At 45.5% G+C, this 16,246-nt stretch overlaps 1 protein-coding gene across 1 annotated transcript in view; it reads left to right on the forward strand.

Moving 5' to 3' along the window:
* The window catches only part of LOC104733653, a 6,331-nt gene extending 1,407 nt beyond the window's left edge, over positions 1-4,924 (forward strand). Inside the window, exons 2-4 of the mRNA XM_010453217.1 lie at positions 220-1,041; positions 1,137-2,938; positions 3,001-4,924. Of these exons, the coding sequence (XP_010451519.1) occupies positions 220-1,041; positions 1,137-2,938; positions 3,001-4,924 (4,548 nt within the window). The remainder of the gene's footprint in view (positions 1-219; positions 1,042-1,136; positions 2,939-3,000) is intronic.

A 16,246-nucleotide genomic window follows, 5' to 3' on the forward strand; every position in this document is an offset into this window, starting at 1 on the left:
GGTCAAGCGGCACAGATAGAATCACAAGTGAGAATTGACCACGGAAGGCATCATAGGCAACAAAATGAAGACGCATTGGCGCCACACACTCCGCAAGCTGACTACCACGCTCCGCGAGCCGACTACCACGCTCCACGAGCTGACTACCACGCTCCGCGAGCTGACTACCACGCTCCGCGAACTGACTACCACGCTTCGTGAGCTGACCTCAACGCTCAGCGAGCTGAACTCAACGCTCCGCAAGCTAACCACAACGCCGCTAACATTCCGCGAGTTGAGCACAACGCTAATGGAAGGCCTCGTCTCTCATCAATCATCGTCGGACCCAATAGCGAGCAGCCAAGGGTACATTTTCAGACCAACCAGATACTCGCAGACCAATATGTGGGGCCAAGTCATTTCGAGGATGCTGAAAATCGCGCACTACGGCAAGAACTTCAGCAGATGCAAGCTCAGCTAAAGACAATCACAACTCAGATGTACCGAGCAACGAGTGCAGCACCAGAGCTAGAAACCGTGCTGGCGGAAGCAAGACGCTCACCATTTACTGCAAGGATCTCAGGAGTTAGGGTCAAGCACAATCCGGACAACAGCAAGAACATACCGATTCCATACGATGGAAAAGGAGACCCCACCATCTTCCTGAAGTCAATGACGATCCACATCAATCGGTCGTATTTCTCACCTGAGGAAGCAGACGCGGGATGCTGTCAGTTGTTCGTCGAGAGTCTTTCCGGCGAGGCACTCAATTGGTTCTCCAGGCTTGAGGCCAATTCGATCGATGGCTACGAAGCATTAACAAGCGCATTCCTTCAGCATCACCAGTACTTCATGCGCACACCTGCGTCAAATGCCGACCTGTGGAGAATGTATCAGAAGCATGACGAGTCATTATGGGCTTTCATGGATAGGTTTAAGAATGTCGTATCTCGATTCTCTATAAGCGACGAATCCGCAATCGGTGCGTTGAAAAACGTGCTCGCTAGGGGTACCAGATTCAAGGACGACCTAACAATCTTGCCTGTCACGAGCTTAGGCGAAGTACTTGCACGAGCCAATCGATACATCCTAGTCGAGGAAGACAGAGGTAAAAAAACCCCGATCAACCATGTACGATAGAAAAAGCATATGAGAAGGTTCCAAGCTCGAAAGGCAAAGCCGTAGACGAGTACCACGAACCACGCCAGCACTACAACAGGGACTATGCCCATGGCGAGAAAGGAAGGAAAGCGACGATGTTCGCTATCAACAGAAAAGAACAGCAGAATAAGTCTTGGAACAAGTGGCACCACAAATCCGATAACCCAGGCTTCAAAGGGAAATGCCCGTATTGCGAGTTCCACAGATTTAACGGACACTCGACTGAAGAGTGCAAAACACTTCAAATGCTGCTTCTGAATAAATACAAAAAGGGTGACGTCGATGTAGAACGAGAGCGGAGAAAAGTTGTCACACACAAAGACAACCAGTATTGCCTCGAAGACGAGCAGCAACACGACAGACAGCGCGAAGAGGAAGCTGCAGCACAAAATTACCGAGCATGGGCACAAAATGACCGAGCACGGGAAATTGCTCGCTTACCCTCTCCCCCCAAACGAAATCACGACGCGGAAGAGTACGATGAACCACCAGCTCCTCGTCGAAGGCTCAACATGATCATGGGCGGCTTGTTAACATGCCGCGATTCTGTTCGGTCTATCCAAGCCTACTGTCGCGAAGCAGAAACAAAGCGCAGCATGCCTTTTCACAGCAACATGTTCAAGACATCCACCGCACCAATTACGTTTACTGAAGAAGACGCGCGCAACGCTGGTCCAAACAACGACCCACTTGTCGTAGAAATGGTAATCAGGAAAAGCTCAGTAACGAGAATCCTAATTGACACCGGAAGCTCGGTCAATGTGATATTCAAGGACGTACTAATCCAGATGGAGATTGATCTGCGCAACACCGTACATGAAACGCAGCCTCTCACGGGATTCGATGGAGACACCATCATGACTATCGGAACTTTAACGCTTCCAATCTACGTCGGCCGCACGATGCAATGCTTCAACTTCGCAATTGTGGACAAACCCATCGTCTACAATGTCATTCTGGGAACACCATGGCTTCACAAGATGCGCGCTGTCGCTTCTACTTACCATCAATGTGTCAAGTTTCCAAACGCGTATGGTATCTACACGCTGCGTGGAGATCCTCTGATGGCTCGAACTTGCTTTATCATCGAGAAAAAGATACGGAATGCAAGGGCTTTTGTAATTGCCGAATCAGCACCACCACGAGACCCATGCACACCACCTCCGAAAGAGTCTGTGATTCAGGTCAACATTGATTTGTCTGATCCCAAGCGTTGCGTCGGAATAGGCGCCGAGCTACCACTAGCACTTAGGGACGAGCTCGTCAAGTTTCTACGTCAGAACTCAACCACGTTCGCCTGGTCGATAGATCATATGACCGGGATCGATCAAAGCATTACAAGCCATGAGCTCAACGTCGATCCAACTTACAAACCTGTTAAGCAAAAGCGTCGAAAGCTCGGTGCAGAGCGAACAACAGTGGTGAATGACGAGGTATGGAAGCTGCTTGATGCGGGATCAATTACCAAAGTGTGTTATCCAGATTGGCTAAGTAAACCCGTCGTGGTTAAGAAGAAGAACGATACGTGGAGAGTATGCGTCGACTTCACTGACCTCAACAAAGCTTGTCTGAAAGACAGTTTTCCTCTTCCGCGCATTGATCAGCTCGTCGAAGCCACTGCTGGAAACGAATTGTTGTCTTTCATGGATGCGTTCTCGGGTTACAATCAGATAATGATGCACAAAGACGACCGTGAGAAGACTGCATTCATCACCGAACAAGGCACTTTCTGTTACAGAGTCATGCCGTTTGGATTGAAAAACGCTGGAGCAACATATCAGCGACTGGTGAACCGCATGTTCGCGAGTCAACTCGGAAAAACAATGGAAGTATATATTGATGATATGCTCGTCAAATCAGCTCAGGCCGCAGATCATGTCGCACACCTGAGGCAATGTTTCAAGATACTCAACAAGTACAGCATGAAACTGAATCCAGCGAAATGCACATTTGGGGTTACACCGGAGAATTCTTAGGGTACCTCGTTACGAAGTGCGGCATAGAAGCGAATCCGAAACAGATCTCGGCAATCATCAACCTTCCTTCTCCAAAGAATACACGCGAGGTTCAGCGTCTGAGTGGACGCATTGCTGCACTTAACCGTTTTATCTCTCGCTCGACAGACAAGTGTTTGCCATTTTACCAGCTTCTTTGCAGAAACAAACGTGTTGAATGGGATAAGAAATGCGAGTTAGCATTCACGCAGTTGAAGGATTACTTGTCATCCCCGCCAGTCCTGGCTAAACCCGAGCAAGGAGAAACTTTGTATCTTTACATCGCCATCTCCTGTTCAGCTGTAAGTGGTGTGCTCGTTAGAGAAGATCGTGGAGAGCAACATCCAATCTTCTATGTTAGCAAAACTCTCGATGGTGCAGAACTTCGGTACCCGACTCTTGAGAAGCTCGCATACACGGTGGTAATATCAGCTCGCAAGCTTCGCCCTTACTTCCAATCTCATACCGTTGAAGTCCTGACCAACCAGCCGCTCAGAACAATCTTTCACAGCCCAAGTCAGTCAGGACGCCTTGCGAAGTGGGCAGTTGAGTTAAGCGAATACGACGTTAAGTACAAAAACCGCACATGCGCTAAATCACAAGTTCTCGTTGAACTCTCTCCTGAACTCGAAGCTGACGCACCTCCACTCGAGATATGGTCACTTCACGTTGATGGCGCTTCATCGAAGATGGGCTCGGGAGCGGGCGTACGCCTAACCTCGCTGACTGGCAAAATATTAGAGCAGTCATTCCGCCTTGCCTTCTCTGCTTCTAACAACGACGCAGAGTATGAAGCACTAATCGCTGGACTGCGTCTCGCACACGGAATTGGCGTCAAAAAGATCCAAGCTTATTGCAATTCACAGCTTGTGACACATCAATTCAGCGGAGATTATGCAACACGACACGCGCGCATGGATGCCTACCTCAAAGTAGTTTGTGACCTTTCCCAAAATTTCGAGTTCTTTGAGCTCGTCAAAATTCCACGAAGCGACAATGCTCCCACTGATGCGCTTGCAACACTTGCTTCCACATCTGATCCCCATCTCCGAAGAGTAATTTCTGTTGAGAGCATTGACCAACCAAGTATTGACGTCAACCTGTTAACTCCCGCTCCAGCTACGTTTCTTGAAGCCACACCCGCAGCAAGCTCCATGACAGACCCGAACGTCTTAACAATCGCCTTGGCAGTAACGAGATCAGCCTCAATGGACACAAACACAAACACCTCCGCCACGCCCATTCCAGCTCCAACAGCTACGAATTCAAGCACTCTAGTCACGCCCGTACCAGCATCCGATGCCTCCTCGCGAGACGACTGGCAAACTGAGATTATAGCGTTGATCGCGGATGGAATTATGCCAAAATACAAGTGGGAAGCAAGACGTCTTTGCGTCAAGAGCGCACACTACACGATCTTGGATGGTAGCTTGTTTCGTTGGGAGGCAAATGGCGCTTTTCTCATCTGCGTTAATACAAAGGACGTCAACAACATCATGCGAGAGGTCCACGAAGGCGCTGGAGGTAACCACTCGGGGGGGGCGAGCATTGGCACTTCGTATTCGCCGCAATGGCCATTTCTGGCCAACCATTGTCGCCGATTGTTCCGCCTTCGCAGCCAAGTGCGAGAAATGTCAACGTCACGCACCGTTCATTCATTCACTGACCGAACTCCTGCACACAACGTCACCACCCTATCCGTTCATGTGATGGGCGATGGATATTGTCGGTCCGCTAACACCATCTCGCCAAAAGAAGTACCTCCTAATCATGACGGACTATTTCACTAAGTGGGTTGAAGCAGAGTCATACGCCTCTCTCGAAGCCAACAAAGTTCAGAATTTTGTTTGGAAAAACATAATATGCAGGCATGGACTCCCATACGAAATTGTATGCGACAACGGGCCACAATTCATCTCACTCCAGTTTCAGGGATTCTGCGCTGGCTGGCGGATACGCCTTAGCAAGTCAACTCCACGATATCCGCAAGGCAACGGACAAGCACAAGCAACCAACAAGACAATTTTCGCTGGAATCAAAAAACGCCTCGACAAAAAGAAGGGACTCCGGGCAGATGAGCTCGACGCTCTATGCTAGTCCACGATCCAGAGTTGAACAACAAGATGTTGTGCGACAGACTACTTTTCCTCGAAGAAGAACGCGACCATGCACTATTACGCATCCAGAACTACCAGCAAGAAGCGGCAAAATTTTACAACAAAAAAGTCAAGTCTCATTACTTTGCCGAGGGAGATCTCGTCCTCCGCAAAATCTACGAAAACACTGCTGAGAAGAACGCTGGAAAGCTTGGCGCACATTGGGAAGGTCCCGACTTAGTCTCGAAGATCGTCAAGGCAGGAGTCTATCAGCTTCTCGAAATGAAAGGTACGCCGGTCCCGCGATCCTGGAATTCTGCCAACCTACAGCGCTACTACCATTAGTTCGACCACGACGTCCACAAAAAAAAAAAAAAAAAAAAAACTACGTCACTGAGCATTCTTNTAATACGAACTACGAATGGTTTGATCCCTCTCGAGGGTACGTAGCCAGCCTTTCACGAGGTGCAACTATAACTTCAATAAAGACTCGCAAAGCTGGCAGGGCGCAGAGTGAATAAGCCAAAGACCCCGACTCGCACACTCTTGCAATTCCTGCAGCACCCACAGGGTAAGCCGGTCACGACTGAACGCACCTAACTAGTATGACAAGTCTGTCTTGTCTATTCTCGCCATTACGAGGAATAACATATCCAGGATAAGCCAGGAGACGTCCTGCACCGCAAAATATGCTCCGCAACGATAAAAGATAAAACGAAAGCAACTTTATCGTAGAGGACGAAAATTTGGCAATAATCAACATTCATGCAGTAAAGCAAATAACCAAGTTTATAAAGCAAAAGCAAACGAGTTTGCAAATATCCGTAGGAGAAGTACAGAAGCAATCAGCAACTAAGTACGAAAATAAGAGGAACACAAAAGCAATAACAACAAGCAATAATACGAGGACATATCACTCGTTTGCGGCATCATCAGCGCCTCCACCAGTAGCTCCCGGGAACGGCTCAAGATCATCATCATGAAGCGGCGGCACCACAACCCCTTCCTACTTCGCCTGGAACTCCTTCTCGCCAGCAACAAGACGCACCATCCTATCTCCGGGAATAGCAACACCCCTACTGATCAACCTCTCCAGACACTGCCTAGTTCCGGTCACTTGGCTAAGAGTGAGTAAATGAGGCTGTTTCTCGCGTGTTGCGATCACATGCGTCCTAAAACGATCAATACGCTCCTCATGCGCCCTGATAACGATAGCAGCCTTTGCGCGCTCCTCCTCTCCGTGCTCGTCCCTCTCCCTCCTAAGACGCTCCGACTCGGAGGTAAGCTTGCGCTGGGATTGCTTGAGTGAAGCTGTGAGCCCCTTGACCATCGTCGCGTTTTCCTTGCTTGACCGCTCAGCCTGAACAAACGCGTCCTTAGCAAGCGAGGTCTCCTTCCTAGTGGCACGCACCTTATCCTCACAGTCGACAGCGAGACGGTTGACCCAGCTCATCGCCTAAGAAATCAAACAGAATAATCTAATTACGATTAAGTAAAGTCCGAATCGGGGTGAGCTGAAAGATCAAATACTAATCTGAAACTATCGAAGAATAGCTTGTTCGTATGAGTCTTGACAAGTCAGATCACTAGAGGCGAGAAGCGGAACGGAGTCACCGTCAATCCTGCCGGCAAGGTCGCGAATTCCCAACGAACGCTTGATCCTTCACGTCGTAGCGAAATGAGAAGGAGTGGTCAACCCCCAAAGGACCATCCTCCGTCTGCGGGTCGAATTCCCCGCGCCCACCTTCCACGTAACGAGGACGCCTAGAACTGCCTCCAACATCACTCCGAGGACTTGAGCGTGATGGTCTCTTCCGGGAACGATCACCACCAACTCCTGGAGCACTCCTACGAGACCCCGAGGAAGGCTTCTTCGCGGCACGAGCAGCAGCAACCTCGGCAGAACGGGACCTACGATTAGGCTCACCATCGGGAATTGGCAACTCGCCGTCCTCAGGCTGCACACCGACGACCTCCACACCGGTCTCGGCGTTTGGCGCAACAACCTCGACTGCAGCAACCGGCGCGTCCTTGGCATCGAACAGGTCAGCGTAGCATGGCAACTGACATTCACCCATTTGCAACCCTGTCTGCGAACCGGCACAAAAATAGGAGACTTAGACATAAAACGCATAGATTTCGAAAATAAAGATAAGTCGGCAAAACTTACACTTCTTGAGATGAGAGAGAACTCTCGGCCACCGCAAAGTCTTACACCAAAGAAAGGCTGCACCTTGGTCAACAGTTCCTAAGTCGCACGCAGCTGCAGTCGGCGGTTTTCCTGCAAAGAAAAACATATGTTCAGAAAACAGAGTTAGGAGCACCAAAATGATAGGAACCCAACCCAGCAACGGCTACCGAGGATGAAGTACCAAGCAGGAGGACAGGTCGTGCCGGGATCTTCAGCCGAAGTGTGGTTTATCGCCACAAAGAAAAACTGCCTCCGCCAATCATGGATATGACTCTTCTGGCCACTCATGATCGTGAGACTGGCCACACAACAATCAACGCACATCCCCGAACTATCACGTGTAAATCGAGTCAGCAGCCCGAAGAGGTCTGCGCTCATCTTGATTTTCATATGGTTACCAATTATCCCAAGCCCCACTGCATTATGGACGGTGGAGATCGACAGCTACGAGAACGCAATCTTCCGATGTACACAAAAACTCATCAAAAATTCCAGGATAGGAAACCACAGGCCGCATTCGGTAAAGTAGTCAACGTAAACGCAGAGATGACCCTCTGGACAATCCCACGGACGCGCGTCTTCATTTGGTAACACGAAATTCAGGTCTCCTGGCATTCAGAAGAGGTCAAGGATGCGGGCTATGGAACTCTCATCGCATAAGGTACTCCCTGCGTCACGGGAAATGCGTTCCTTATTTCTCGTACGGTCTCTGCGACGTTTCGGAATTCCATTACCAACAGCTAAACCAGCGACTAGAGACCTAGGAGAATCCTCCACAACAGTTCGTTCTTCGTACGGAAGAACCTTCCCACGACGCCGACCCGGAGGAATGGGAATCAGACTGAGCGCTTGGTTACCCGTTGGGAACATTACTTCGAGCTCCCGAACATCTTCTACCGAAACGTCCGCTAAATCCGTCACAACACCATTTTCTTCTGACGGTTCCCACCAAGGAAATTCCCTTCCCGCCTCGTCAAGGTCCCCCTCTAACGCGCCATAGTGGTCATCTTCGAGCTCTTCCGGAATATCACCAAAGAAGTCATCTCCCGAAGCCATGGCCCGAGACCTGGCAAAACCAACCAAGCAACCGGTCAGTATGGGAGTAAAGATATCTCGAAAGCACCACAAAATCCGGATAGAACGATCACACCCAAATGAACCACGTACTGCATACTGCGCACCATCACCGTCACTTTCCCACGTTTCGATCGCGATGAGTTTGTCAGATTCTCCGCAAGTGGCGAGAACGTCAGAAAACACCCAGCATCTTACTCGCGTAAGCAGCTTATGCAACTTCCTAATCCGCATCGAGGAACTCGCCAAAACGTCAATCTCGCTAAAAGTTTCCAGCCCATCGCGCATACACGTCAATCCTCAAAGCATAACCTTGATCTCGCTAAGACGAGCACGCATGGTCTCCTACGCAGCTCCACGTCACCGGGTATCACTCAACCTTGCCATCAGACACTAAGGAAGCTAGCGTATCGCAGCCATTTCTCGGCCTCAAACCTTGAGCTCGCCATGTACTTCGGGTACAAACCACCTCAACATCACTCCGCGTAAACCTCTTGGTTGTGTCAGGTCACCTGCGCGATGCGAACTCGCCACCACGATCTCGCAGCTATAAACCCGTCTCGCCAAAATCCAACGCGCTCCAAACGGCATTGATCTCGCCAATTCAACAGAACCCTCGCGTAAACGGCCATCTCGCCACTAGGAATCTTGACCTCGCCAACTCTCGTACCCATCGCCAAGTCTCAGCCTCGCACAACACATCCGCCTCGTCACTACAACTTCAGTCATCGAAGCAAGTCAAGTCTCCCAAACACGATATCGTTTGAACACGATCTAACTCGCTCGCCAACATAACTCACGAACTGGTCATCTCGCCGCGGGAATTCTGATCTTGCCACTTCATAGACGAAAATCTCCAGCTCGCCAGCCTCATACGGCACTCATCACGCCACCTCGCAAACACACTAGTCCGGCTTCAAACTCGACACTTGTGAATCATGGTCTCGCCATCACGTCACGAGTTCACCACGACAATCATCGAGCACGTTCATTCTGCCATACCAACGAGCTCGCCACCAAGAGTCAGCATCTCGCGGGTACACAGACGGTCTCGCCACCAAGGTCTTGATCTCGTGACCTCGTCTCCGAAAGCTCTGACATCAAATCATCTCGCCACCAAGAATCATCTCGCCCACCGACACATACGCGAACCAATCATCTCACCCACGACGTCCACACGGGCGAGTCACGACCACGCCTTCAGCCACCTCGGCCAAAATCTGGTGGCACGATACAAGTTCTTCCGGCGGCTGGAGGGAGAAACTGGTGGACCAGGACGCCTAACGGTCCAGTCCGGCAGCGAAAGAGCGGCGAAAATACAGCTGGATGGCATGACAAGTTCGGCGGCCGGCGGCGCATCGGACCAAGACGCCTAACGGTCCAGTCTGACGGCGAGAAGGTGGCTGCAGCGATGGTGGGGCGAGAGAGCAGCGGAAATACGGCATGACAAGTCGGCAGTAAAGGACCAAGTCCGGCGAAGAAACCACGGCGGCGGCGCCAGCGGCGAGGAATTCGGGAGGATCACCGGCGAAAACGGACGGCGGCCGGGAACTGAGTCCCTCACGGCGGTGACCTCATGGTCTTACAAACCAAAAGAAAAAAAAATCTAAGAGAAAGAGATAAGGGAAGGAGAAGAAGAAATTTACCTTGAGAAGAAGAAAGTTGAAAGTTAGAAGAAAAACCCTAGTTTTGAAGCTGTCTCTATTTTCCGCGCCTCGGGAAACATGCAGAATACCCAAAGATCTTTATTTCTCGTTTAAAGCCCAACGGACCTCGAAAAACGTGCATGACGCACTGTTCATCCTGGAAGTCCTAGATTTGGCCCAACAGGCCGTAGGGGCAAAATCGTAATTTTACAGAGGATTAGATGAAACCCTAGGTCATTGGCCCACTATATATAGCAGACGTCATTGTCAGAGAAGAGGATTCACTTTTGGGGCAATTAGAGAGAGAAAAACAATTATTTTCGTATTAACTGCGTTTAGCTCTGTAATTGTCGTTTTCCTGAAAACCCTTTTGTAAAATTCTACGTTAAGTAAAAGGAGCAGATCCGATTCATCCCACTTATATTCTTATCATTCATATTGTCGATTTTATACATCAACAACATATGATTACAAGAACAAGATACCGTATGTCGCAGCATATTGGTGTCGGACCTGTCGGTGTTAAAATCGCCGTAGTCTTATCACTCGAGTTCAAACGTACACTACACAATACATATTGTTAACAACAAGTCATTGTGGATGGGTATAGATTATATTTTCGTAGTTAAGTTTATATAACATATACATATGCATAACATATTATAAAGTATTTCCAAAAAAATGTATAAAAAAAATGTAAGAGATATACATTAGTAAAAATAAAAGAAAAAAGATGGAACAACATTATACTATTTTCATTTATGTATTAAAAGATTACAATAAATGTTAGACAAATTTGGTGGTGAGGGTTGCCCGGTATCTACGGGAGGAAAAAGCAAGTACACGTGAGGATATGTTGAATCAGTCAAAAGCTTCAGTTTCCTCTTTTGTCTTTGTTTCAGTCTTTTGTTGCGCCTTTCCCATTTTTCTCTATTTTTCTCCTTTGGAAATATAACAAAACACCAATCTTTTCTCTTCTTTTGTTATAGTAACCTTTTTTCAAATATATTTTGTTTTCACAATCTCTCTATATATGTATTCTTCTAAATTTTCAGTATACAAGAGACTAAAATCAAACAGAAATATTGATAGTGGCTTTTGAGTTTTGTCATAACTTAGTTTATATGACGGAAAATGACATAAAAATTGTGTGACATAATAACTATAAATTATCTAACAGATAAATTAATTACTAAGCAGATTTAGTTAAAATTATATGAATTTTATCATTTTCAAATTAATGATAACTACCTAAGAAATTAATAATCCATAAATATTACACTAATACATAAACAAGAACCAAAATAAGTTAGCAAAGAGATATTAACATGTGGGATCGATATCTTACAATGTCAATAAGCCTCCGATTACGCTTTGTCCAAATGATGTGACCCACAAATAAAATCGGGTTACTGTATAATGTATGTTTAGGTAGAAGTTAGAACCATAGAGCTTAGCTTAATGTTTGTTTATCCTAAAATTTGAAGTAGTAGCAAGAAGTATTATTAATTTCTAGTTTATGTTAGCTTAATGTTAGTTTATCGTTTTAAGCAAGAAGCTGGATTTAGATGAGTAATATCCAACTTTTAATCTCTTTAATTTATAGCCAAAATTTTAGTACATATTAGGAGTAGGACAACTCTAGATATGTTTGTTAAAGAAAACATACAAAATGGTATGTGACTAGGGTTAATCAACAACCTTCAATTTGGACGTTTCATATATATTAAAAAATAATTTCTAATTACTTTCTTTTTGAAACAAGTATGGCTCTGACTGGTAACATGACTTAACATTGAGTTAAGTTGAGTTATGGTCTTAACTCAAAGTTTATTTAAAAATGTTACCAATCAAGAAAAAAAATAATTTTTTTGAAGTTGAGTTTGAATAATCATGTGTTATGGTTGATGTACAAATTTGAGGTATATCCTTTGTAAAATGGTTAACTCAAAAGATTATTCAACTTCATGGAAATTTCCATGTGTTAGAGTTGAGTTATCAGTTTTAAATTTTTCAAACGATTATTTAAAAAAAAATATTTATTATTTGTTTCTATTTTTATGCTAAACACCCGTAAACAACTTTGGTCAAAAAATTTTCAAAAAATTTCTAAATTTCTAGTTTTCATTAGACTCTTTCAAAAAAAAAAAAGTTGTTCCTACTATTATTCCTCGTTGAAACGTACATGGAAATTTTAAGTTGTATATATAGATGCCTAAAGCTTATTGTCAAATAAGCACACTTTGAAGAAACAGTAGTATGGTTTTCTTTCTTCTACTCTTTTTATCCATCGAGTTTATTATATATGTTTAAAAATACTAGTGCATATTACTAATTTATTTTATTTGTTTTTGATGAAGATGTCTAATGAAGGTGGTGCAGCTGGTGGCGAGGATGTTGGTGGGAGTGGAAGTATCCGCCGTAAGGTAATGAATATGTCACATGCGCAGTTTAAAAATGTTGGATGTTTAGTATTTAATTTTTACTGTGTATTATAGAAACAAATTGTATGGGATGATGAGTATATCAGAATATTCTTGGAGCTTCTTGATGTTGAATTAGCCAGAATTAGATACAAGCAGAAGCTACCAAAAGAAATCGGCCGAGTGCGGAAGCTATCAGAATATTTTTGGAGCTTCTTGATGTTGAAAATGTCACTGCTCGAGATAGTCGTGGACGACGATTTGCAGAAGGCGAGCTTAATCGACTTGAGGAAGAAGAGGGAACAAATGATGGCCAATATATGAATAACGTACGAGATGAGATAGCAAATATGCTATGGAATGTACGTCGTCATTAGTTTCTCTCTTTTTATTTTCTATGTCTCAAATGTTTTTTTTTCGTAGGATCATTTTATTTATCTATTTTGAATTATTCTATTTGAAAAATGTTATTGTTCTTAATAATTTTTTAATTTTTATTTCTAATAGATACTGCACCTGATACATCAGAAATGTTATCAGTCAGTCGTTTAAAGAAAATATTTAATTTATTTTTACTGCAAATTCACTACATCAAACTGCCGTTTATACTACATAATTTTTACTGCAAGCTATATCGAATTTTAATACTTACTGCAACTCGATTTTGATAACTCGGATTACCAGTCAGAGCCTATATATTAATGCAATTGCGAAGTGGGGAATGATGTAATACAATTGATGGAAATCTTTTGTCTAGTTCAATCATACGAATCAGCTTATTAATTAGACATTTTAAGATTCCAACCAATTGTAAGTTTACTGATATTTTCGGTAACAAATGATTCCTTTGTGGTGGATAGGAGAGTCTCGTCAAATCGTCAGGAAAAAAACGAAGAAGAGTGCTTTAATTAGGATGAGTCCGTCTTTAACTTTTTTACGGTGCTAAAGAATCCTTTTCTGAAGGATTAGGTGTTTTCTTTTGCAAAGAAGGATTAGCCTTTTATGTTTTGCAAAGAAAACCTAATAATTGCTTTATAGAAAAAAACAAAAAAAAAAGTCCGTACGACTCTAGCGCAGAAAAAAAAAAACAAACCGTCCTTGAAGAAAGAAGTCCGTACGGTACGGATGGCGAACTGCTGGTTCCCCGTGGATCGATCTTCCAGCCCGATTCCTCCCTCAACCTTGGTTGAGGGTAGATCCAACCGTCTTCCTCCTTTCCCCCCTGACCCTCCCGACCCTTCTCTCCTTCCCTCCCTCTCTGATTTTCCTCCTCTCTCCCCAATCTCTCCGCCCACAAGTTCTCCCCATTCTACTCAATCTATATACTTTGACATGGAGAGTACTATACTGGCTCTTCAGCTCACCACAAATCCACTCCTGTGGTCGTAAATCCTCAGGCGCAGGCAATACTCAACTCCTACTATAAGAGTATGAGTCAAAACCCTAGATCTGAAAAACCCGATACTGTAGCAGAAGGAAACACTGTTGCTCAGACTGATGGTCTTCTTGGCACCCCACCACCGAAGGTTGTTAGGCATTTCATCAGTCATTCGCAAGCCTCTGACTGTCCTCCCACCACTAGTGTTATCTCGCAAATTATCCTCCCCCTGCCGGTTGTCACAAACCATCCTTCTGCAGCTAAAACGGCTGTAATCACTTCCGTTACCTCTCCTTCTAACCCCATTGCTATCCTGCCCCAATCTTCCTCCCCTGCTATCCCCATCCCTGCCCCTTCTATCCCCACTATTCCCATCCTTGTATCTGCCCCGGCCTCTACTTCTCACGACTCTGCACAGCAAAAGGCAAAGAATCTCACCGCTCAGACTCTAGCGCAGAAGCTAAAAGCTGCTGAAGATAGATCACTTACTAGACTAGCCCCAGTGGATACCTCTACCAATGGGAAGCCCCGTATTAGTATCCCAGATTCTGTGTTCCAAGAGGGTGCAGATATCCACAGAGACTTCATTGTAGGCAGATTCAAAGGCCGGCTCCCTACATATAAGCATATCCAGAGTGTGCTTAGTCATATATGGGGTCGTGGTAAGAGACTTGAGATACATCTAAATCATTCTACTAATTCTATGTTAGTACGGGTGCCAAATGAGTACCTAAGGGGAAAAATCCTTGAAAAGAAGATGTGGTATGTAGGTGAGTGTATGTTTCTTGTTGCTCAATGGGACTCTACTGGCGGGGAGAAGACTGATCTCGATGCTATCCCTATTTGGGCCCATCTCAAAGGCATGCCGTTTGATTTGATGCATCGTAAGGGTATCAGTTTAGTAGCAGGTTTAGTAGGAGAGCCAAAGGAAATGGATGAGTTTACAAAAAACCTAGTAAGCTTGTCAGTTGCTCATGTAAAAGTTGAAAGAAATTTAAATGAACCTTTACCTTCTTCGGTTGAGGTCGTGCGGGACAGTGGAGAAGTCATTACCATTGATGTTGAATACCCCTGGGTTCCACCTTCATGTTCTCACTGCCATGAAATAGGACACATCATCAAATACTGTCCTTTGGTGACACCTCCCTGGCCCCAAAAAAAGCAGACAACATCAACTGACAAGTCAAATGAACCTGTTACAGCAAGCAAAGCAAAGGAAAGATTACTACTGACCTCGCCAAGAATAATCCCGTTGTGCTTTGTACTTCCGCCTCTACCTCACTTTCTGGACAGCAAGTCTCTCAATCCAATCTGCAACCGGACTCTGAACCTACTGCTGTGCCTTCTACCTCTAAACCTCCATCCAAACCTATTGCTGTGTCTGCAACTACAAAAACCCAAACTAAACCTACACCTAAAAACTCATCCGTTCCACCCCCCACTCAATCTTCTAGTTCTAAAAAACCATCTGTTCATCCAGCTTCCCTGTCCCAATCTGCTATCTCCACTTCCAATCCCTATGAACTTTTAGCCTTTTCACCTACCTCCTCGAAACTCAAAAACCCTCTGAAACCCCCCCTGAGTGATCCCAATATCCCAAACCCTTTGTCCACATCCTTTACAGGCCCTTCATGCCCAGCCCCATCTGATATGGTCATTGACTCACCAGTTCCTAACCCTCCTGTTGACGCTTCTGAGGATAAGCCTCCTTCTTGTGAGGGGCTTCCTCTTTCTCATTAACCCCTTTTGCTTTCCCTATGTATATAAAATCTTTTTGTTGGAATATCCGCGGTCTAAATGACACGGATAAACATCGGCATTTTGCTAACTGGCTTGCTTTTAATAAGCCAACTTTTGGTGCCCTAATTGAAACCCATATAAAGGAAACAAACCTGAACCATGTTATGAATAGTGCCTGTCCAGGATGGAGTTTTACATCAAATCACAATTCTGTAGAAGATGGGAGGATTGTTGTTATCTGGAAAGCGCCTGCTTCGGTATATGTTCTGCATCAGTCCAAGCATCTGTTTACCTGTGAAATAACAATTCAAGGAGGCCATCGCTTTGTTTTCACAGTCATTTATGCCCCAAACCTAAGTGATGAAAGAACTGATCTCTGGTGTGAACTCCTAAGCTTGCATCAACGCCTCCAGCTTGATGCTTCACCATGGGTCCTTTGTGGAGACTTTAATCAAATCATTCACCCTGCAGAACATTCAAATCCTAATGTTAACCATCTTACCTCTCGAATGCTGGAGCTCCGGGACTGTCTTTTGCAGCTAGAACTGTTTGACCTGCGTTTCC

This window comes from Camelina sativa, chromosome 12, assembly GCF_000633955.1.
Source record: "Camelina sativa cultivar DH55 chromosome 12, Cs, whole genome shotgun sequence".
NCBI classification, from domain to species: domain Eukaryota; kingdom Viridiplantae; phylum Streptophyta; class Magnoliopsida; order Brassicales; family Brassicaceae; genus Camelina; species Camelina sativa.